This window comes from Trematomus bernacchii, unplaced genomic scaffold, assembly GCF_902827165.1.
Source record: "Trematomus bernacchii unplaced genomic scaffold, fTreBer1.1, whole genome shotgun sequence".
In the NCBI taxonomy this organism is placed as follows: Eukaryota; Metazoa; Chordata; class Actinopteri; order Perciformes; family Nototheniidae; genus Trematomus; species Trematomus bernacchii.
Window position 1 is genome coordinate 6,884,627 of NW_022987547.1, and position 25,064 is coordinate 6,909,690.

The 25,064-nt window shown below is 41.2% G+C and overlaps 1 protein-coding gene across 1 annotated transcript; it reads right to left on the reverse strand.

Moving 5' to 3' along the window:
- Positions 1 to 1,061: 1,061 nt before the first annotated feature.
- On the reverse strand, positions 1,062 to 24,570 carry lrrc75bb (leucine rich repeat containing 75Bb). The gene is made up of 4 exons (XM_034122670.1): positions 24,155 to 24,570; positions 19,458 to 19,586; positions 16,556 to 16,668; positions 1,062 to 1,865 (listed from the first exon to the last, which is right to left on the reverse strand). Exons 1-4 carry the CDS (start codon positions 24,428 to 24,430, stop codon positions 1,262 to 1,264), a joined length of 1,122 nt encoding a protein of 373 aa, XP_033978561.1. The 5' UTR covers positions 24,431 to 24,570; the 3' UTR covers positions 1,062 to 1,261.
- Between the last annotated feature and the right edge of the window lie 494 nt (positions 24,571 to 25,064).

The following is a 25,064-nucleotide window of genomic DNA, read 5'->3' on the forward strand; positions in this document are numbered from 1 at the left end:
GTTTCATTGTCTGTGTTCGCCTTTAAAAATAGAGTGGGCTTATTTCTCCGTGCATATCGTCTGATTCATAAATAGACTCATTCACAAACCACAAGTGGACCAAATTATCTAGGGCTAGTCCTATTTACTGAGAAAAAATAGATCTTGTTCTGGCCATCTGTGACTAAAGGGGACTAACAAGAACTGATGGAGGCAGAAATCAGTTCATCAAACACTCCTGCAGCTTCAACCCTGGACGTTTGAATAAAAATGGATTCAGCATGTGTCATTTACTCACTATAACTCATCATATATTTCTGAATAACGACTATCAACAGAAGAAAACTGGACGCATATTTAATGTGAGCATAATCTCCCTGCAGTTGAGTTCTGTCTAAAAACATACACATCAGAGCAAAAATTATGTAAGCAAGATATTCAGTTACTTTGACTTATTCAGACTTTTTTCACAGAAATAGGGAAGCAGCGGTGAAGAGAGACCAGCTGGGTAAAATGTGCTTGGGAAAAATGAATTATTAACCCCCCCCATCCTTCCTCAACCTCTCCTGTTGTGTTGCCATTGTGCAAGGCACTTAACCCTCAGCTGAGTGGAAAATAACGGTGAGCATCAAGATGTGAGAGCACAAAACAATAGGAACATAAAGCACTGGGAACCAGCAAACATGTTCACTTAAAGGTAGGGTAGGTCATTTTGGAGAAACCAGCTCGAGTGCGCAAGAATTTGAAAATACACAGCCGGAAAAAATCTGCCACTTCCTTACAGAGCCCCTCCTCCAACACACACGAACGAGCACATGACCAATGAGGGCACGAGATAAGTTTGTGCACAGATGGAAGGCTGACAGGCAGGTAGGCCATCCAGTTATTTTAGCCGGGCCGGCTAAAATGATTGGTCGTGCTTTTTACAGTATTACGGCTTCCACAGATGACATTTTTTTATGGATTTTTTGTCAAAGCACTTAAGATATTCATTGCTATCGGGATGTTAAGAGCATTCCATGGAATATAACAAAAAGTGTATCTCGAGCCGGTTTCTCAAACTTACCTACCCCACCTTTAAACTTAATAAATAAAAACGTTGTACGACCACAGAGCTGCCTGCATCGTTTCAATAGTCATCCATAGGGACACAACACAGCTATTTATTTTAAAGTTATTTTAGGAAACAAGTGGTAAGCATCTGCCACAATGACAGCTGCTAACAGAGGTGATTCTGAGGGATGTAAGGGGCAGCCAGTCTAAAGAAAGCAGTTGCTGGCGATCACCTCCCACTGAAGTGCAGCGGCACATCTTTTGACGTATTTCCTTCTCTACATCCCCATGCTCGTAGCTCCAGCCTGTCCTCCTCCTCCTCTTTCTCCTCCTCCTCTCCATCGCCCTCCTCGTACAGACTGGGCTCCTCCACTGACGTCTCCAAGTTCGGGTTGTATCCGCTGAACGTCTGCGCCTCCCTGTACTCATAAATGGTCGGAAGGCTGCTGCGTAAACCGAAGCGGCGCCGCAGAGCCACGAGCAGCGGCTGCGGCACGGTGAAGATGTCTACGTTGTTGCCCAGGTCCACCCAGGCCAGGCTGGGGAACTTCTTGGGATCCTTCACTGCATCCGTCAGGTCTTTCAGGATGGCCATCGTCAGGCGGTTGCCATTCACGGCCAGTATGGCGAGTTTGGGCAGGCAGCCGAGGTTGGGCAGCAGCAGCCGTAAGCTCTCGTCCCGCAGCTCGGTGAAGCTCAGGTCCACCGTGGACACCGCCTCGCTGCTGCTCTGCAGGTAGAAGGCCACGCGGTGGACGTCTCGGCCGGACAGCGGGATGCCTGACAGGTTGACCAGGTCACCGGTAACCTTCTTCTTCAGGGTGGTCTTCAGACTGTGGGACAGAAGAGAAAAAGAAACATCAAATTGTGTACAGGTTGTTGCTCAAAAAACATAAAATGTCTTTCGTAATGGCAATTTCAAACAATCTTTTATTGATTTTGAAGCGCTCTCTAATGAGGTGCCACACTGTCCCACAAGTACAAGGGAACTGCAAAGCATGCACAAAAAGAAAATAGTAGAGTGTTGCAATCAATATTGTAAAGAATAGAATTTGCATTTAAATGTGTCTCAGTCCGAGTCCCTGAAGCAACAAATGATGTCTCCTGGGCAGAATGTCTTACAATAACAAAAAAACAGCTGTTTTCAGTTTCAGGTGTCACGCTTCTCTGACAAGCTATCTCTAAGCCAGCTCTCTAAGTCATTAAAGTCAATACATATATAAATAAATTATTGGAAAATAGTACACAAGGCAAAAAAAGCACCTTGGGACATAGGTCATTTGCAAACAGGGATTCAGGACACAGCTGCATCTTTTTATTTGGATAGAATAGAAGAATAGAATAGGGAGGGATGAAACCCTCTTTAATGGTCACACATGCAGAGCACACAGCACACACAGTGAAATTTGGCCTCTGCTTTTAACCCATCCTAGTACAAGGAGTCTAGTACTAGGAGCAGTGGGCAGCTATTGTACAGCGCCCGGGGAGCAATGGGAGTGGGGGGGGAAGGGGGGTGTCCGGTGCCTTGCTCAAGGGCACCACGGCAGGGCAGGAGGTGAACTGGGACCTCTCCAAGTAGAAGTCCACACTCCATATTTAGGTCTGGTCGGGGACTTGAACCAGCGACCCTACGGCTCACAGTCCAAGCCCCTACTGACTGAGCCACTGCCGGAATATATATATATATTATAAAATCAGGTCACATCTGTCTGATGGTGGATAAACAAATAAAAAACAAACAAACACGAGAACTCACTGGTGTTTTTCTAGTTCTGTTGCAGCCAGTCGACTCCGTACTGATGGACGGTTTAAAAATGATGTCTTTGAGTGCCATTGATCTATAATAAAACGTACACTACTACTTACTGCTACCTACCTGTCCTTTATGTTATGTCAGAATGTGATACATATTTTTGGTAACAGACAGGAAATTATAAGGGTAGAGGATGGATCGGCAAACACACGATAAAGGGACAATAATGGATAAGAATAAAAGAGCAATAGAGGTAGGTGATCATCTATTTCAGTCCAAATGACTTCAGCCAACAGGTGTGAGGTGAATCCCTCTTAAGGAAAGACACCACTACAACTATCACACTTGTCAGGTTGGATCATTGTATTCCTCGCTGCCTCTGATAGCACTCTGCTATATGGAGAACATTTTGTCTCAGATTGCAAAGTGTGGTTAAAAATGCAACAAAGAGCTATAAGGAAGCTGCATGCATGTCATAGTAGAGCTGAAGAGTGAGACATAGCTGCAGCGAATTAGACTCCTTTTGTTTACACTGGCATTAAGACTCCCAGGGAAGACATCTGCCAAACAAATGAAAACAAGCAAGGAGCGTGGGAGACTTTGTGACAAATAGGAGAGAAATGTTCTGTTTAATGTTTATCCTGTCTTTGCCTTAGTCTGTTTGCCTCCGCTCGCCCCTCAGCGCCTTCAGACACAGCGAGGATTTTCCCTGCATCTCTCTGGGAGCCTGCAAAATCCTCAGGCTCTGCTCTCTACATCTGTCACCCTTTCTGCTTGGTTAAGGGGAAAAAAAGATCTGTAGCACACTGGGGGCCGTGCTTCGCAAGATTATTGATTCCAGGAGTGGGCTATAATTCATCTCGCCCTCCTTCATATCCTCACTCTTGCTCACTTGCCTCTCACTTTCTTGCTCTTTCTGTTTCTTATGCTATTTTCTTATTTTTTTCTCACAGTCATGTTACCGTCTGTAATTGACTATCTGAAGCACTTGTACTCGCACTTTAGTAATTCTCTTTAGAATAGTGTACAGTATTTGTAAATGTATTAGAAATCCTTTTTATTCAATGCTTTTTAAACCATGCTCAAAATGTAGTCCTCAACATGTCAGAAAACAGTTACAGATGTTCATGGTAGCCAAAAATAACCCCCATAAAATGTCTTGTTTTCTCTGAAAAATGTCCCACTGAAGCTGAAACCACTACATATTTAACTTATATGCGTTACAAATTCCTTAAATTATTTATTAACTGTTTCATTTTATTTTTATTTGACCAATGTGTTCACTGACTAATAGTTTCAGCATTCACACATTATTGACTGACTGTTGCATCTGAAAAGGCCGGGAAAGTCTGACTGCATCTGCAGCTTTTTGGCACACTCCACCACTCCTGTGACTTCAGCGTTTTTACTGTCGACTGCGCAGCTTCTGCACTTTACTGTAATGAAACCGATCATGGGCATCAACTTTCTCTTGGACTTATTTATAGGAGGGTTTTTCTGCTTGTGCTGGAGCCCTGCCCTTACACCTGTGTGCCAAAGCGTGTGTAGAAAGAGCTGCTGAGAACAGGTCAGGCGGTGTAGCTCAGTGGGTGGTGCACGGTGGGCTCTAATGTGCTTCTAATGAGGCGGAGTAAAGACGACTTTAGTCTTTCTTCCAAATCCTCCGCCTCCGAGTTCTGTGGGCTCAACTCCACCCACCGGCTGCTCGGCTGGCTGCAAGCCCGGGGGCACAGCGAGCATTTGTAAAGCCACAGTGTGCACTGTAGTCCATCAGCATGAAATGATAACAACATAAACAACAACATGCCTCATCTCGCTCCCTCTGATGTGGCTGCCATGCTCGTAGGCTGTGGTGCATATCCTCTTGGACCAGTTTAGACAAAAACAACTTCAAAGGATAGTCTTCCTGCATAAACATGATGCGAACAACAACGACACTGCATCGGGAGTCATTTAAAAGCAAACAACTGAGGGGACATCAATGTATTGGCATCCTGAGAAGCAACTGATACTACAGTGCAGGAATCTAATAAGAGCAGAGTATGTCAAACGATTGGCTGCGTAATGGGGGCTAAGGATGGCTGTCTAATTGCTTTCCATGGAGTGTCTTTCCTCAGGGATGTTGTTAACTTTACGCACCTAACAAGGGTCCTTGCTGTTATCTATGTAAATCCCAGCGGTGAGAAATAACGCATTTTTGTTTTTGTGACGTTAAAATTGAGTGCAGACAAAGAGGTCAAGCTAAAAGAAAAAGTCAGAACAAAATCATAAAATGTGTCTTTTAATGAACTATTAACAGTGTTTTAAAAGAAATGCTGCTAGAGAATTAGAGATTGAACCTGTATTTATATGTTATTGTACTAACAGTTAGAGTTCATACTAAATAACAAACCTAGAATGGTTTGATCTGACAGGCTGACAGGCTGCCAGGGTTTATGCAGATATTTACTCAGAAAGCCCAGCAACAAATGCACACAACACACTTCTGCTCCAAAGAAAGAGTGAACAGCTGTTTGAAATCTAATTTCTGACAAAGTATAAACTGTGTCCACTTCCACTAAAGATCTCAGAATCTTTCCAGCCTTTCTAATTGTTTGCCTTGCTCTGATTCTTTCCAACTGTGTGTGATCTCCTTGCTGCCCTTATGTCTTTACCTCCCCTCTCCAGCTGTGTCTTGACAATGTTATTAGTCCTGTCTCTATATAAGCCTGTCTGTCAAAGTGTTTTCGTTGTCAGTCCGTCATCATTGTACCATTTAAGATAAGGGGAATTTCAGTGGTCTCTGCCTTTGACCCATCCTAGTGTTAGGAGCAGTGGGCTGCCATTATGTACGGCGCCCAGAGAGCAGTGTAGGGAACTGTGCCTTGCTCAGGGACACTTCGGTAGCACTTGGTCTTTCCGGGACTTGAACTGATGACCTTCCAGTTGCCAAGCCAAGTCCCTATGGACTTCGCCACCACCGCCCTTTAACGTCTTGAACAGTGTTGTTCAGCTTTTCCTGTTTCTGTATTTTTCCATGTGTTCTCCTTGTGGATTTGTAGCTCCCCTTTCCTCTTGTCATCTTGTTTTGCTTTGTTACTTTCCTTTTGTTTACCTAGCTTGCTCTCTCAGTTTTGAGGTTTTTACACCAGCTTTAATTTAATAAATCTCGCTATTTGTTTATACTTTTATACCTGCCTTCCTTCTTTTATAGTTGGGCTTGATTTCCTTTCCCCCGTGAGAAAATCATAACATCTTAATTTGTTGTCTCAGAAACGGTGTAGGATACGCACCTCTCAAAAAGCTGATTGTAGTTAATCCTGGTAATTTTGGCTCATCTGATGTTCCATTCAACTGTGGAGTACCACACGGCTCCGTCCAAGGTCCCCTTTGACTTCTTATCCTGCTCCCATTTCATTCGTAATCATACTTTTGTTTTCCATTTTTCAGAAGAACTATAAGAGATACTTCAACTCAATGGAGGACAATTATCCTGTTTAGGCCATTTCACTAAGCATTCATGATCTACTTAAGTAAGGCACGATATGAGATGAATAAATCCCTGTTTTTGTTATCTCCGGAAGGAAGAAGGGACAATTTAGTGAGATTCAGATAATCTTTGTGTGGGAGGGAAGAGGGAGCGCATCTGGCGGAGATCTGCACTCTCTACTCTACTGGGTTTATTTTTAAGTTATTATTTTATTGCTAAGGCTTTCTCCTTTTCTACTAAACATCCAAGAGGGAAGCTTCTTTATTGAAGGTCAAAGCAGGTCCATTAATGTCTGTATTCAACCACTTCTGGTGTGCCTAAGTGTCAGGTGAAACTCCACTCAGTCTCCTAACGTTACAAAATGTAAGTGCTCATCTTTAGCGTTAGTCAGCAGCCTTCCTACTTTACCATTCCGCTAATCAATTTCCGCTCGAATGCAACCAAACCCTTTTCACTTAAACTGAAATAGACGAAGTGCTGGAGAGGTGAACATTTTCTGAAAAGGGCTGAGAGGGAACAGCCAACATGTTATTTCTTCTAGATACTGTGCATTTCTTTTCAGGAGAATCTTACAACCTTTCAATATTCTGCCACAGGGGTGAGAGTTCAAAGGAAATGGCAGGAGAAACTTGTAATCCATCCGCCCACGTAGAATACATGTTCCCCTTCATTTACTCTCATGAATCAGTAATACATTAAGAGACAGAGGGAGTGTTTGAGGCCATATATTTTTCATGTTCATTTACTGTGGGATTCATTATAACAATACAGTAGGTGGTGTATGCTAGAAATACTTTCTTGTTTGTTAAAATCAATACCTTGAACTTTTTACCTTTTTATTTCTGCATAAGCAATCACAATTCACTGGGGCTTCAGTTGGATGACAAGGTATCTATTAAAAGAGAACAAATTCGTAGATGGTTTGTTCCCTGAAACTAATAGCAGCATCATATGATCACATAGTGATGATTTATAGACAAGTTGTAACCCAATCAGCTTATAATACAAAGTAATTAAAGGATTTGGTATAATGCTAATATCTTTCTCGATGATTCATGAATGAGAAGAACAAAACCACTCAGTATGACTGGCACGAAGCCAGTGCCAGCATGTGGTTAGCTTGAAAAGTTAAGATTAAAGCAAAAGAAAACATTAATATTATTATTTTTAGATTGCAAAAGTATTGCTTGAGTAGTAAATACAACAACCTGGCATCCAAAAAGATGCTCTTATTTAGGGCTATTACAAAAAATGGTCTAATATCTATTACTGATCTCTAAAGCATTGCTAAAATATTTAATAACCATTAATAAATAATGTACAACTCATAAACTGCAGCTTGATAGTAAAGGATGAGAAAATACCCATATCTTGCTTCTGTTTAAATATTTTAGTAATATTTACTTGTTTTGCTAAATCTGTAGCCCATCTGCAGATATCAGGCAAACATCAGATCACAGATATGGGGCGAAGCCTGCGAGCTAGTTCAGGCAGTCAACTCGAGCACCAATGATACATTAACACGTGACGCACCTCGTCCCTCTTACAACCAACCAAACACATAAAGCTCGGTTGGATGCTACTGAATCGGAACCTGTTGGTACCTGTGCATGTGGATAGTATGTAAATTGTAATCCCTCTAATGCTACTGCATGATGTCCTTTTGTTGCTCTGTTATGTTTTTAATGTTTCATGTGGAACCTACTTGAGCAGGTCTCCCTTGAAAAAGAGATCAATGATCTCAATGGGATACAACCTGGATAAATAAAGGTTTGAAATGAAATGAAATGAACATTCTCCTAAACATGCCACTCTATTTAAGCTGCCAGGTCTTCCTGCCTCTGCCTCACTATGCTGCTGCTGCCACTGCTGTGTTCACTTGCGTTCACTTGCTATTGCTACGTTCATGTTGCTGCTGCTGTGTTTCATGTTGCTGCTGCTTGCCTGCCCCACCACCACCCCAGCTCCACCCCAGCTTCCACCTGTAGGCTCGGGGGGATAGTTATCTAATTATCACTCAATGTTCTTTGTAAATCTGTGGAGTGATGAGGCCCGAGCCTAGACGCCAAACTCAAACTATATGCTCTGACTGAAATACCGTATATGGTAAATCAGATTGCAAGACAAACTCTGTAATACAAAATTCAAATGTTCTTTCCGCTGAGCATGCAAGGAGACACTTGAATTGTTTCAGGGAAATGAAATAAAAGCACTCGAGAAACATTGGATGTGGATGCTGTTCCAGGGACTCGTGGGATTGGTCAGATCAATGTCTGCTTCATCAACGCTTTGGTCTCGACCCGTTTATTCATCCGATCGATCTAAGCTGTTTTGCCTTCGGGCCTCTGTATAATACATGCGCGGCCCGGCCGTGGGAGAGAGGGTCTAATGTAAAAGCTCATCCTTGAGAAGTGGGCCGGTAAGGAACTGCTCATGTTTTCCTGTGTATCATCTGAATATGCCTGCAGGCCTCATATCAGACTGTGGGCTAACACTGAACATTTCCTGAACCAGTTTGTCTAACTCAACTTAGTTTAAGCATCAATGAATACTTTTGGAAAATGTTCCTTGTGTTAATGACAATTCTTTATAGCAAGTTCAATCTGTCACACGTTTCTGTAGCAAATGTTGTGTGAAACATGAAAGCAGAGACTGCACACACCATCCAGTGTCCTCTAGTTTCATGGGGATAATGGCACATTTTCTATGAAGGAAAAAATAGCCCCAAAGCTCATTTGGATTTGGATTACATTTCAGTGAAACATTTAGCGGATGTGCTGATAAAGGCTTGTTCTATTGTGCGGCGTCAACGCAGCAGCTCGGGGCTGCGCGGTTTTGACATCTCAGATCAGTCACTTGGTTCTTTGAAAACTTTGAAGTTTTGGGGAAAGTAGTAATGTTGATGTCAACACTGAGTGAAATGACAGCGGTGCTGGGAACAGGAGAAAAAAAGGAATGTAATAGCATCTGTCACAATTCGTTAAAAATATGGGCCAAATCCCCAATTTACAAACACAATAGTCAAAAAGTCCTTGAAGACAGTGCAGTACATCCTCTACTGGCTTTCAGCTATACTCTGTCATGCAACACTCATAGACCCCTTAGACACGAATGTGGGAAACATGTTGCACAACACAAACAGGAATTACATTTTTAACAGATAAGTGTTAAAAAAAGGAGGTCTTTTATTAATCTTACTTATGTTACCTCTACGCACAGCAGAAATAACACAAACAGGAAGGATTAACTCTCAATATCTTACTTCCAAATAAAGATAAAAGCATATTTGCACTGCTGTGCCAATCATTATAAATCCTCTCTGTACAGAGTGTACCATAATGCAAATGTGCAGCGTGTAAAATGTACTACACGGTTGAGCTATAAATTCTCTCTTGATTTGATTCGATGTGACAAACTGGATGCTTAGGAGAAAAGAATACTGCGACAGAACGCAGAAAACAGTTTGTGTTACATAACGCTATAGCATGGAGGAGTACGTCTGTGTCTTCTATACTATGTCAAGGCACAGTTATGAAATCAACATTAAAATGCAGGGCTACAAACAGACCGAGGGGCTCGATCGTTGGGGAGTGATCTGTATCAGCCTTAAAGAAATGAGACCCGCATATCATCTGAAGCACAACAATCCTTGTTCCCTTTATTCTCGAGCAGCAGCAGCCTTATCTCAGATTCACAGTTAAATCCAATCAATGAGTTAAGAAAGCTTCAATCCCTGGATAAAAACCAAAGAAGTCAGGAAATGCTTTTATTTAAGCTGTTGGCCTCAAGTTTCAAAATGTCTGCTTGATTAAAAACACCTCAAACTCCGTGTTTACCGAACAACACATCCAATCTTTTTTATTATTTCATTGTAGCCCGTCCTGAAGATTGGAGCAATGGATACTGAGCATCTCTTCCTCCTCTCCCTCATCCTCCAGGATCTCCGTCTGTACGGCGGGAAGCCCTCAATTATTCATAGAAGAGGATGGTGGCTGGATCTTTAAGTCTCTATTAAAAGTGGAGGTCAACTAGACAGCAGATTGAGCAGATTGAGTGAAGCGTGCAAGTAGAAAACATAATCTATGAATAGAAGTATGAGCAGAGAAAGCAAAAAAACAGACATCTGTGAACATGTCCTCAAAAACACAAAGTAATCTTTTTTCAAATACTCTTCCTCTGTGTGTTATATTTTGCCCTCGCCTTAGGAGTAGATGTTGTGGGCTAGTCAGAAGTCAGGACCGCCATCACTCAGAGCCTGCTCTGCCTTACAGTGCAACCTCGGGGAGGGGGGGTGACTTTGCTGCACAAATAGGTCATACTGCACACGTGTCAGATACACATGCCACACGTACAGTAAAGAATAGTCTGTTTCGTTATTCCAGATACGACACGGCAGCTGTGTGACAGAAAGCAGGTTGTAACAGGTTCTAGGTGACAGCTTATAATGAATTCAATCATTATTATGATGGTGGGGAGTTCCCCTCGGGGTAATTACTGACTGAGGAAGTCGATTGTTTTAAATGAACAAATTCTTTGACTCCTCCACGGCCACAAAACAAGAGACATTTGGCCTGTGAACAAAGATGTCATACCCAAAGTTCTGATAAAAGGAAAATTATTTTATAAATAAATAAATAAATAAATAAATAAATGTTATGAAAGAGTCTGGAGGCATTGCCAAAGAGAACACAAAGGACTGAGCCACACAAAAATAAATATAACTAACAAACCGCAAAATAGGATAGAGTCTGAGGCTGGTGCTTTTTGCTTAATAAAAGGAATTTGGTCATAAAATTGACAAAATATTGCACACATTTACAAGTTAAGTAGTCACCAAAGTTATTAACATGATGTAATAAGCATAAATATCTGCACTAAATCCAATCCCTTCACTGGCTAGACATTTCACTCTGAGCCACAGATGTCAGCCTCATGGTAGAGGATTATTCAGAGGTCGCTAAAGTCAGTAACACATTATCAAGAAACCATGAATACAAAAAGTCACGGTAATCCATACAATAGTTGTTGACATATTTCAGTCGACACCAAACAACTCAATGACCCTGCCACACATAGAGCCACACGTAGGTAGAAAGACTTCTCACATGATATAAGGCACATTCTTGTCTATTGTTAATGGAGGCAATCAAACAAAAGCTTTGCCGTCATTGTTTTTCAGCTCATGGCCAATGTTGCCAGACTGTTGTGCACGTCAACAGGAGGTTTTTACCTTTGTTTATTCTTGCACTGCACATTATGCCTACCCAAGGACCTTCACCACATTCATCTTATCCTACTGAATTGTAATATTGATGGATGAAATTGCGTCTGTCTTTATCCTCTACTAAAAAGTTACAACAAATTGTCAAACAAATTGAATGTGAATAGGCCAGCTTACTTGGGATGGACGCCCAACTTTTCAGATAGCTTTCAAATGACATTAACGTAGACATGGCCTTAGAGGATTGGACAGCAGCTTTAATGCATAGGTTACCAACATGTACAATATTAAAGGCTGCAGAGTTGACAGGTTCCTTGCCTTTACAATATGTCTGCGCCGCTGGAAGGATCATGAAGGGGAGACAGGCTCAAATGACAGCAAAGAAGAGAGGTAGAGGGGATTTCTTCAAAGCTTAGAGCAGCGGAGAGAGAATCCCAGAGAGCATGTCTCCGGTGATTAGCCGGTGAAAGCTGTCTGGGGATCTGAACTAGAAATACCGTTTTTGAAATACAGTTTAAAGAAAGTGGTCATAAGCATCCAGACTCTTACACAGATGTCTAAAAAACTTGCACTGCTGAACCAAATATAGTTATTGCCAAGATGCCTAGACGGCTTTTCTCTGGCTTATGCTTGCCAGGTATGATTCAGAAGTGAGAGTAAAGATATGAGAAAAGTGGTAATCTTTCTGAAGTGGGAAGGATATTCCAACTAAAAATAAAGGAGAAAGAGATGAGTACAATGAGCTGAAGCTGTTGAGTTTTGGCTACCAGCAATTTGAAAATCTGAGCAGCTGCAGGAAACCACCCAAGGAGCAGAGGACGGTTTGATGCTGAACGATCATTTGTTGAGGCTAAGGACAAAAGCTCAACTGCAAATTTGTAGAGCGTTTCAAGAGCCAACTGAGGAGTGATTTCCAATACTTGAGAAAGAAGTGTTTAAAGAGTTATCGAGTAGTGAGGAAAGTTAGTTGGTTAGCTGTATTAGTTGTCGGGGCATGCCAGATAGTCAGACCAATGAGAAGAGCAGAACATCTTTGTCTCCAACGCCCCTAAAGTTGAGGTTTATCTATGTTATTGAGTGCAAAGCTGCAAGTTTGATCTGCAAATGCAACACAGTAGGGGGGCAACATTGTCTGTTGTCACATCAGCATTTTCCCAATTGCCGTCTTAAAGGGGCCCTATTATGCTCACTTTCAGGTTCATATTTGTATTTTGTGATCTATTGTGACATGTCTCCATGCTTTAATGTTCAAAAAGCTCTTTATTTGTCTCATACTGCCTGTGCTGCAGCTCCTCTTTTCACCCTCTGTCTGAAACCAGAGCCCAGTCTGCTCTGATTGGTTAGCTGATCGGCTCTGTTGTGATGTTCAACCGCCTAGAGATGTCCCACCCCTTAGCCTATCAGGTACAATGTGTCGAGCCCCAACAGTCTGGGTCAAACTAGAAACACGCACCCACACTGATAACACCTTCCCAAACACTATTCCACATCATAACTTTATTTTATTTTATAACTATTATTCTTTTTGTATTGCTCTTGCTCTTATTGTTATTATGTCATTATGTTGCATTGTTGGAGAAGCCTGTGACATAAGATTTTCAACTACATAATTACTCTGTAACTATGTCAGATTGACAATAAAGAACCTTGAACCTTGAACATCTGTCTGGTTTTACTCTTATCCTCATACAGTTCATGATATTAACATATGATGATACAACATATTAAAAAAAAAAGCAAAAAAACTAAACAGATGCACTTAGATACTTGTGTACAAAGCTGAATTTTGTATTCAGTTGTCTTCTTGAACCACACTCTTTTCTTTTAATGTACTGAAGATGTCTGTAATAGCTGCTGTAAGAGCCTCGTGTCAATTACAGCCTTGCAATGAAACAGCATCTGCAATCTCAATCCAATCTCTTCCAAATGTGCTGGAAGGGCAATTTTACCGTCATAAAAAATACGAGCTTGATTAATCTGAAATTCAATACCAATACCAATGACATTAAGAACTCCTCTGGGGACGCACACATACAGTGCTTCTCTGAAACCTAGCACATGCAGCTGCAGAGAGAAAATGATGCCTTGATAATATATAAAGTGTGACTTGCTTTGCAGTTACAGTATTATGAAAGCATACTGTAGCAAGCTGAAGTAATAACGCTGGAATCAAGATTGATGCGTTATCTCTTGAAGATGTGCAACCAATTGCATATTTTCCATGAAATATATTCAATTTGAGCCCCAGTTGGAGAGACGGCTGCAGCACATTTCTAGATTGATCAAAATAGACTTCAAAATCACTTGAAGAAAATAAGACTGTAAGAATGCAATAAACTGTTAAAGGATAGCTGATGCTTTTGCATTCCCTAATATGAAGAGATCAAATTCACAATCGATGCGAAGCGAGGCAGGAAGAAAGAGGTAAATAGGCGATTTCTAATCGGCAACCATGCAGTGAATCCGCCTCCCCATTTTTCTCTCTGTCTGACAGAGCGTTTCCCCAGAGCCTCAGCTCAAACTGCAGAACCGCTCTGTGTGGCAACTGTTGAACAAAATGGACTCTCACAAGAAGGAGAGAAAATCCCACAGGAGGAGAGGAGAGGAAGAAGATCAATGCAAGGGAAGGGATTTTAAAATAGAAGAAATGGAGAGGCCGGGGGGAAGGAAGGGAAGGAGAGAGAGCAGAAGGTTGAGACAGACTGAGAGGAAATAGACAAAAGGGTTTATAATGAAAAGATCCATAACAGAAAAGCTTCTGAAACCATGTGTCCTAAAGCTTCATTTCAGCTCAAGACATTCATTTCAGCTCATTTCAGAGCGCGTCATATTCACAGAGTCTGGTTTGAGTCCCACAGTAAGCGCCGCTGCCTGATGCTTGCAGTGGAGGCAGAGAAAGAGACGGGGTTTGCTAATGAGCACTCTGGGAGAGTCTGCCTTGTTGTTCTGTTGAGTGTTATTTCAAAATACAGCAACCAAGAGACAGGGGCGGGAAGTTAACTCGAGCTGTCAAAAAATCTTTCGATCTGGGTTAATTGCTCAGGGAGAGGGAGCCTCGTGATCAACAGTAGAGAAGTTGTTTCTTTCATAACGTCTCCTCAAATGTACCTGTTACTTAGTTTGAGTTGGGGAGCATTTCATTTGTTGTACAGTCGCTGTAATCAGTGTCCTTTCTGTTGCTCTTTATTTCACTCAAACATGAACAATCAGTACCAGAGCCGCAGTTTGGTGTCAATTGCTTCAAATTCAGTTCAGTCTTAATTTCCTGTTTGCTCCATGATCGTTCTTGGAGATGGTTTGTAGATGTATGGAAACAATAAAATCTCTCACACTCATAACGGAGAGTGTTGGAAGATGGTGTCAGGCTGTTTTTGTCACAATAGTAGCAGGGAGGAAGTGAGGTTACTGCTGAGAAGAAGGTGTGAAAATGTAAAGGTAGTATCGTAAATAAAGGTATGTATTGATGTCAAATATTTACTTTAAGGAAAAGCATAAATTAAAAAGGTATTGATTGCATTGGATCTACTACACAATGCAGCACAATTTATGTTCACATTTTAATCAATTAGTGTATGATGTGGCGTAATTTGGTTCAGATGAATAATTCTATTCACATGCTGTTATTTCCTGGATATTTTGATCAGGATTTTCAAGGTAATTAACACCTGGAAGATATTGGACATATTATCATGTATGGTAATACTGAAGAGTACTGTACTGAAGCAAACTCTCCAGACCTCATTAATGCAGAAATGCCACCATCATAGATCTAGTCTGACCTTAAGTTAACATTTTAACTGGATTTAATTGCTTTTCAAGCGACTCAATGGCTGTTACAATTCAGATGTGTGGAAAAATGTATTTCAGATTGAATTAACAGAAAGCAAATGTAAACTATGCAAACTCTTCCACAAGTGAGTCTATTAGGTAGATGTTATTGTGAGAATACTTCAACTTCATCACATGGTGTAGGCTTTTAGATGTAATGAACGTTACACCCGAGTATAGGGAGGATCTGTGAAATGACTCCAATAACCAATGACCCTGGTTCACCAGGTCACATAATTGTTTTATGGCACATAAATAAAGAGATCAGCTGCTTGTATGAGATGCACCTGGAAGGGGAATGTGTTTTATGGCTTTGTTTGTACTACTCTTTAAAGGTCATGGGACCCGCTGTAGGGTGCTACATCACTACGACAAACACCATGCATGCACACAATGAAGATCTGTAAGAGAATAAACAAATATTGTGTTTTCTACCTTTGTTTCCTCCCTTTCATTGCTCTCTAGACAGCAACAACAGGTGCCACAACCCTCCAAGCAAAACTGCTTACACTGCAGCAGCAATAACCTCAGTTCAGCCCCATAAAGACGAGAGTCTCCATTACAGCCACTCATACGTAAAACTCATGATACAGTGAGAAACTGTGTTCTGTTTGGTCTTCAACGGGTTGTTTTCTACCTCAAAGATGGGATAAACGACCAATGAGAACGTTGCCATGTTGCCGTTGTTCAGCCTCGAAACATTCATTAGCTAACAATAACATTATTGTTCTATTAATATAAAGTGAGGTCAGTTACTCTTTAAAACAGCTGGTAGTTATGGGTACTTTTTACTTAAGTACATTTCCAAGCCCATACTTCTTTACTTTTACTTGAGTAAAGAAGTTTAGTCAGTACTTCTACTTTTACCAGAGTATCTTTAAACACGAGTATCTGTACTTACTTGAGTAAAGGATGTGTGTACTTTTGCCATCTCTGTTGACTACCACATAATACATCCAGAATAAACTAAATTCCTGAAAAAAAAAGGGTAATATAATCCCAGGAAGTAATCATTTTAACATCACAAGACAACCATAAACCCTATTGAACGCACTATTACAAATATAACCTGGGCACAGTGAAGCAAAATCCTCCCAATAACTGTTGATGTATTGCCTCCTTTAATCTTTCCGAGAGGCTCTGTGGTGATTTACGAGTTGTACTGATGCTTAGTATGTGTTTACTGCAGCAGGGACTGTCCTTCCTCAGAGTGACGGGCAGTGTCTGCCGGCAGCGAGGAGGACACACTCACCAGGCCTGAGACTTCCTCCTGGGCACGCTCTGTCTCGTCCACTTGGAGTGAGGGGTCAGATGGTAAATCAGCTGCCGGCAGATCTTGGTGGTGGACTTGAACGAGTCAGTCTCCTTTAACACACACAGAGGACGAATGATGGACAAGAATTGAGTTCATACTGCAAATCAAAACAGTGGTTGTTCATATAAAAATCACAAGTTTTAGGCAAACAAACAAATATACACAAGCTGTTAAATACATTTATAAATGTTTGATGTCTTCTCTGTTTCTGTCTTCCTGCTAACTACAGATGGACTGATTCTCCCACAGTCACAAAGTGTTTCTTTCTTGTCCTTTGAAAACAGTGGCTTCAAAGATTTCCCCACACAGAAACATTCATTTATTTTTCCCTTTTGCCTCCCTCTTGCTTCATGCCTCCCCTCCTCTCTGCCTTCTCGTTTCTCTCTCCCACCTCCGTCAAATACTTTGAATGCAATGGGTTTAGCTGAGCAGGGTACATCTAATTAATGGTACAACACGACAACAAGAAAGAGGCAATGTGGCGAGAGGAAAAAAAAAGACAGGGGCAATTTACCTTATAAGGCGATTAACTATTCCCGCTGCCATTTATTTTCTCTGGCGACAAACAACCATGTCTCATACTTCAAAACATGCAGTGCTGCTGTTTCAGCCACTCGGATGACTGAACTCGACGTTAAAGCTGCGCATACTGATTCGCAGTGTGGAAGTATTCTTAGAAAATGTTAGTCTGTTGACTGGAAGGATCACCAAAGCATTCCTGGATGTTAATCACGCGTCTGTAAAGCTGAGTGCATCAAAAACATAAATTAAATTGTGAAACTGATGACCATGAGCTTCACAAATGATTTATCTTTTAGACTCAATATGTCCTTGAATATATAATGTGAATACATCTCAGAGTGGTGGAACACACTGGGCAAAGAGGCAGCTGCCGGGCCTTAAATCCAGCACACTGCCTCTCTACATCCCCCTCACGTCTGACAGAGTTTCCTGCCACGGGTCGCCAGGCAGTCGGGAGATCGCTGCCAGCTTCTCACCCTCCCCCCCACCCCCGTCTTTCTGGGCTTCCCCCCCGCCAAAGCAAACAACGATAAGATTAGCGTTTCCCACAGGTGATTATCATCTTGACTCGGTAAGTAAAGACTAGACCACGGTGACTTTATCTTAAAGCAACCCATCTTTTCCTAAAAGAAATAAAGCCTTTAGATAAGTGTAATGGCTGCTGGGCTTGAGTTTTACAGCCAGTGTGCTGCTACTGTATTCAGCCGCTTCAACCAGATTGAAATGTCATTTGAATTTTATCATCTTGGATTTGTATGTCGTGGTAAAGTGGAAGAGCTGACTCCCAGGCTTGATAAATCATGATTTATATATTTTGTTGAACACATAAATCAGAACTTAATGCACATGAATAATTAAAGAGTTTGTCTAATGTATTGACAGGTAAAAACTAATATAAGACAACTGGATATACATCATAAATGTTTTTTGATATCAGTAATATCTGTAATACAATTTGAGAGTGATAGCAAAGACGTCGATATAGCTAGTGTGCCTTAATTTAGATCTTAAAACTTCTATTTTTTTGCCTTTTCTATGATACTTCTAAGTCACAACATATTTTTCTCCAGCAAGTTGCATCATTATGACCCATGGCACAAATGGAAGCTGTCTTTCTGACTATTATATCACAATTTATTGCAAAGGGAGGCTGAAGATTAAAATGTAGGAAGGGAAAACAATCATCTACATTTAGCTGTTCAATATCTTCATATCATTTTGGTACGATCCCTTACTGAGAGGTGTCTGTGGCTGGGACACAAAAGACTTCACAGTGGACTCCACTTTGATCCCACCTGCCACCTACCACCTGTCAGATCCTCAAAGTGCTCTCATTTAGAGTGCCAAAGCCCCACAATCCTCTCTGCTATTGACCGTGGCCCCCTGCCCCGTTGACCTCGGCCTGATGACCGCTGGGTTCCTGCCCACGCTGCCCACGCTGCCCAGCATAAAGCAGCCTAAGCAGGTACTCTCTCACACCTGCAGGTCCTGGAGCACAGCTGCTATCGTTGGCCAATGTGCTGAAAGAGCACCTGAGCAGCAGGGAAGACGGTGCCACTGCAGAGCCAAACGCTGACCCACTGCCTCATCTTGGCCCACACATTAATCCTTAACCCTCCGCCCACCCTTCAGCATGCAGGTGTCTCTCTGTAGCTGTGTGGTAACTCTCATTTCAACCTCAATTTGTCCTCTAAATGCAGCTTTTCCACATGCAGGCTCAAAAATACAACATGGCTTGGCTAAAAACATGACCATAAAAACATTCTTGTGATGATAATGTTATAAATCAGTTGTAATATCTTGTTTTTCTTCATATTTACAATATCTTACTCAAGTCGTCTTGTAAAGCTCTATGAGCAAATTTTTGAATTAGTAAAAATGTATTAGCCTCTCACATTTCCCTTATAAAACATGAGCCAGCCCCTGGTGTGGAATCTGTGAATATTATGCAGGATGCCCACAGAAAAAAAGACATCATCTAATATTAAACTCATTTTAGAAACCTGAAGACGTGCTTAGTGATCTACTGTATTATGCTCATGGCTTAACACATACAGTACACTTTCATTTCCCTTGATCGTAGCCTCTGCAGTTTTTGTACGAAGACAACTGGCAGTTCCTTGCTGTCACAACAGCATGACAGGAACAATATGACACATGCACTTAGGCATGGCTAATAAATGCGGACATGCTGCTGCTTGCCTCGCCTTTGTTTACAATTGTAGCCGTGGACACGCTAATTAATGTGAAGACTGTAGAGATGGTTTTTCAGTATTCATGAACAGTTTAAACAAACCGGATCGTTCTGGATTCTCACCCTTTTTGGGCACTGCAGGTCGCGGGCGAGACTGAGCAGCAGCTCGTGAGAAATGGGGTCCACCAGGTTGAGAAAAGCTGCGTTCTTGTACAAAATGTCATTGAGTGACGATCCCTGGAGTCCCAAATCCTGAGAGGAAGAACAAAGAAAAATATGTGGTTAACTGCTTTTAAAACTAACAGTAAAGACTGTTGACTTGGTAATTAACTTGATTAAAACAGCCATGTCTAAAGCACACTTCATTTAATATTCAAGTGTCGTTCAATGGATAGATGATCAATGTTTATGAGCTTTCTTTATTGTCGCTTTTCATTTCGCTCTTATCTAAGAGCTGATAAGGTTTTGCTGCGTTTACATCCAGTTCAGTTAATTAGGGGGTGGAGAGGTGTCTGTGTGCATACCATACATACTGTATATGTGCGTGTGCGTGTGCGTGTGTGTGTGTGAGGGACATTGGGAGTAAAGTTTACATATGCAGTGGTGCGGTCTTTCTGAAAATATTACAGTTACTCTCTAGTGAAGAGAATAAGACTCTTTCCTTTTTCATTTTCTGGTTTCATTTGTAGGATGAAACCCACAGGATTTCCCCACATCAATTTCTATCATTTGCACCAAACATAACTCTAAACCATATAGGGAAAATACTTTTAGATTCCTGTTAAAGGCATTTCTGCTTTCTACTTTGAATCCTAAGCATTCCTCAGTGAACGATTGTGTGACAGGGAGAACAGTTCAAAGAAACTAGAAACCAGGAACCCTGTTGTTGACAATAGTTCCTCATCATCAGGATATTTCTATATTGAAGTGACAATGTAAATACGGGGCTTCTTCAGGTAATGCTTTGAGTGCTGACGTGTCTTTAAAAGCCAGTATTTGCGCCTCACCAGCAAGTGTCAGCCAGCGATGCAAACACACAGGAGAAAAATAAAACAGCCAGGAAGACTTGAAACTGAGCAGATGAAACAAAATAAACAGAGATGAAAGGTTGTGAGTAAGAAAGTAAAAGGAACTCTCCTCTCTTAAAGCATAAAGCTGTATACAGTATCTCTTATAATCCATAACAACTGTTAACAGATTTTGTCGACTCAAACATGCCATTTGAACGGTGACATAACTGCTGCTTACAAACATGTTTCACTGGACCATCATCCTTCTGTAAAACTAGAAGCTGAGCAGCTGAAGGGTAAATACAGCCAGCTCTATATGCATTGAAAAGCTTCTCAGAAAGCTTGAGGTGGGATCTGTGTAAAACGCGCTGTATACGCTCTGACAGCTCTAACACTTAGGGGCGCATTGGAAGCAGAGAGGAAAACTCCCATCAGCATTTTCTCCTCCTCCAGCTTTTAAGTTGATTTATTACAGCGGAGCTCTGTGGGATTCCCTGACGCTGGACTATCCTCCAGACCAGCGCTCCCTTAAATACACCTCATTCAGCACAGACGCAGGAGGATAACACGTCTCCATAAATGGAGGCACAGAGGAATTTGGAGATTGTTTTATGATGATGAAGCACTGTAACTGTGTAGTGCAGCTGCAGCATGAGAAATGAGCGGGTTTCGTCTTCAAAAGACACAGAGATCTGATCCTGTGGATTCATTTGACTGATTCCTAATCTTAAAGGCAGGAAATGTTTTTGATGTGGAAGCCTGTGTGCCCTCAGATCAATGTCCTCAGGAAAGCTGTGTATCTAATCTGACGTCTGCCTCGTCACAAAAAGTGAACGTCAAGCTCTAAACCAAAAAACAACATCCCACACATGCAGTTAATCAGAATCCAATTAAATATATTGCACTGTGCCAAATCCAGTCCCACAGTTTTCTGCTTTAGTGTAAGAACATGTAGCAGCTGTCAGGTGTCCAGTTTTGTTTACTTACTTATTTTATTTTGGACTGTTATGATAATTAGGCCACAGATACAGGCTGCCTGCGCCAGGTGCCAAACACATGACCTTTGCCAAATGAACTCAGTTTTTGAGAAGTATACCAGAAGCGCATCTTGAGGAATAGTTCTACTTTTTATGAAAAACAATTGACCTGTTTTTGAATTCTTGATAAATAAGTTCACTTTCTGGCTGGGAGTTGGTGAGTTGATGAGTAGATTGATACCACTCTCATGTCTGTATGGCGATATGAAGCTAAGGCCAGAAGGAAGGTTAGGTTAGCCTAGCACACAGACTGGAATTAGCTAGCCTGTATCTGTTTGTTTTTAAATCCTCACCCTAACCCCAAACCTCACAAATGGTTAATATTTCTACATAACTGTATTATTGGATGAAGAGTATTTAAATCAAATCAAAGAGGCACCAAAATCTGGCAAGCAGTATATGTGTATTTAAAGTTGAATAAAATGAAGTGATTATTGTGACAGATAACTTCAGAATGGTCTATAAATATAGATATATAGAGAGATATATATATAGATATACTAACTGTATATCTCTATATATATATATATATATATATATAGATATATATGACAGAGAAAACCTCTTCATCATTGTCTTCTCCATCGCTGCACATTGGTTACTCAGTGTGCATGTTGCAGAGCGTAATTGATAAGAGTATTTGCTGATTCTTTGTTTACTAATGAATATGTAGAAGATCCCAAACTAATTAACTGAATGGCCCAGGAGGCAGATCTGCCATGGAGATACAGCGTGGGGGCAGTGTTATTGGCTACTCTTTGTTATGCTTCCTCTGTGCAATAGAAACATGTTCCAGCATCCATCATCCTAAGGTGATTATCTCCAAATCCACCCGTCTCCGAGAGGAAAAGCTGCTTTGCAGCTGGAGAACAACAACAGGAGCTCTCCTGCTAGTTTTCCCCCGTCTTGAAGAACTGTTAGTCAGACACTTGGCTCCAGCCCCAAAGACATACAGCAGCTCTCTGGCTTCACCTCAGTGAGTGATGGAGAGCGAATTCGTGCTTCGTGAGCAGTTTAAATGCCGAGCTATTGAGAAAGTTGCTCCTGCTCACGACCAACAATTGTACATGTTGATCTTAAAATCGTGTTTCCTATTAGATGTGATGGACTGCTTTAACAAACAGAGACAGACACATGGAAGTCTTCAAGGAATGTGCATGAGTCATATCCCTCCTGCTTCACACAAACATGAATATCATTTACAACTAAATTGAAATTCACCCCACCTATTGTATGCTCGGTTTATGGATTATCTGCAGAAGAATAGATACCTGCAAATCTGTCTTCAATTCAGACTCCTCAGCATTGATTCCTGCTTTAATCTGCACACTTCTGTGTAATTTATTCTACGGCAGCGTACAGATGGGCAGGGAGTTTGCATGACAGGGGGCCTGCTTGATGAGAACCGCTTTTGTCTGTACTTCAAAACTAGTCTTTGATCAATGCACAGCAACCAGAGGGAAGTGGAAAGCTCCAAAAACTATTTCTCTTTCCTCCTCTCTAGTTTGGATAAAGCTTCAGAAAGTGAGGATTAGACCTGGGAAGGTGTAACATTCGGAAAGGTAACAGATAGGACTCAAATGAAATATATTAACTATAGTGGGGGGCTTTTTCATTATGTGTTCCCATCATACCATACAATAGGGGACAGATTAGAGATTTTCAACAATACCACAATACAGCATCAAGTGAGTTTTATAAAGCGCTTATTCCTATGTGGATTTATATATTTAAATTCCCTCTGATGTTTCCTTCACATATAGGAAACTGTGAAGAATGGCAGAAAAAGCTAAATATATAGTTATTGACTCAATATTTTTCTTTTGTAGCCTTAACCGTAAAAAAGGCAGCAAGAAAGTATTTAATTGGTAAGAAAAAATATTAAGATCTCAACGTTTGTCACAAAAAATTAAAGAAACCAAGGCCTTTTTTGGTTTTGGTGTCTTTAAAAAACATAATACACTCAGTGTTAGAGCTGATTTTATATTCAGAACATGAACTATCGCTGGCTATCCATTCCCTTTCAGACAAAACAGGTGGTTGATTTAAACCACTCATACTCATACACTCATACTGCTTCTTTCTCATCCCTTTTTCTTTTTGATAAAAAGAAGGCGACAGAGTTCAGGTCAGAAATTCTTCTTTACTGGGAATCATTGAAAGGAACTTGAAAAAAAGAAAATGATTACATGCCTTAAACTTTTAAACCATTAGCACTGACACCTGCAGATACACATGCTATAAAAAGTGGGACTTTCTCCAATATAGGAGCCATCACTTCAATCTGCTTTTGCTGAATACATACAGTAGCCTATGTCCTGTAGGCTACCATCATGGACAATACAGATGTATCAAAAATAAGGACACATGAAATAACTGCTCTTGTACAGTATGATACATTTTCAACAGTTTGCACTTAGATTACAAAATAAACACAAATCAATAAGAGTCATCAGTTTAAATCTGCTTTTGCTGGATAAATATAGCATGCATCCTAACATCATTGACAATAAATGTGAGATAAAATGAAATAAGGACACAACTGGAATGACTGCACCTACATTTTCAACAATCTGGAATTCAATTACCAAATAAACTTTGAAATATAAAAAAACGTGCAAAAATGTTTTTAATAGGCTATTTAACTTTTGGCCCACGTGTTCACCACGCACACTTCATCAAACACACTTGCAGCTTCAAATAACCTCCTCAATAACATCTTAAATAATAAGTTTTCCTTAGAAATTAATCCAAAATAATGTAATCCCTTTACCTTCCTCAGCAGTTTGAGCACTTCGCCAGCTTGCTCCATCTTCTGCTCCCGGAGGAGTCTCTGGATCTCCCGGATCCACGCCACCCTCCTCACATACGGGCAGTGGTTTGTTCTCCGCAGCATCCCGGGCAGCTTGTCGGACTTCAGCATCAGGGAGGTAAACAAGAAGTCCCCGCTCCTCTCGCTCTCTCCCGGGCTGTCATTCCTCTGGCATCTCCTCTTGGACACTTTTGTTTCAAAATCGAGACTTCTCTGTCTGGTCAACTTGGAGCCCATCACTCCTGAGAGGATGGTGTCGGAGGTGGTGTTGTTGAGAGGGATTTTACAACACGCAGCCAAAACATCACACTTAACTTGCTCCACTTGGTGAAATTAAAGCAGAATCTTTATAATATCAACAACAACAACAACGTGTCTCGCCGTCCTCCCCCTGCTTGCATCCGTCCATGCACTGCCTGAGCACTCTGGTATCCTTTGCTTTACTCAGAGCTCCTGCGCTCCTCAGCCAATCACATCGAGGGTTTTTCTGCACAGAGAGTGAGAGTCGGAAACTGATCCCAGTTTAGTTTTCTTACTGGACCACAGGTCACAACGCACAGGTTGTTAGCTTGACTCAGAGTAAATCAGAGAGAGTGTTTAATCCCGTGGTATTATGGCCCATTTTAGAGTTTTATGTAACAACACATTAATCCAGTCATGTCAAAATGCCATAGATAGATGTAGCTGCTGAAGCTACAGGAATAACACTCCAAGTCCCCTGTTTTAAAGCAAAATGGTCTTTGCAGAGTGCATGAGTTAAACATGTGGGTGTCGATTAAAAAAGGAACATTATTGATCTAGCCAGGATAGATGTACCAATTTATTCAAATGCTGTGAAACATGACCTGTACATTTGAGGAGCAGAAAGGCA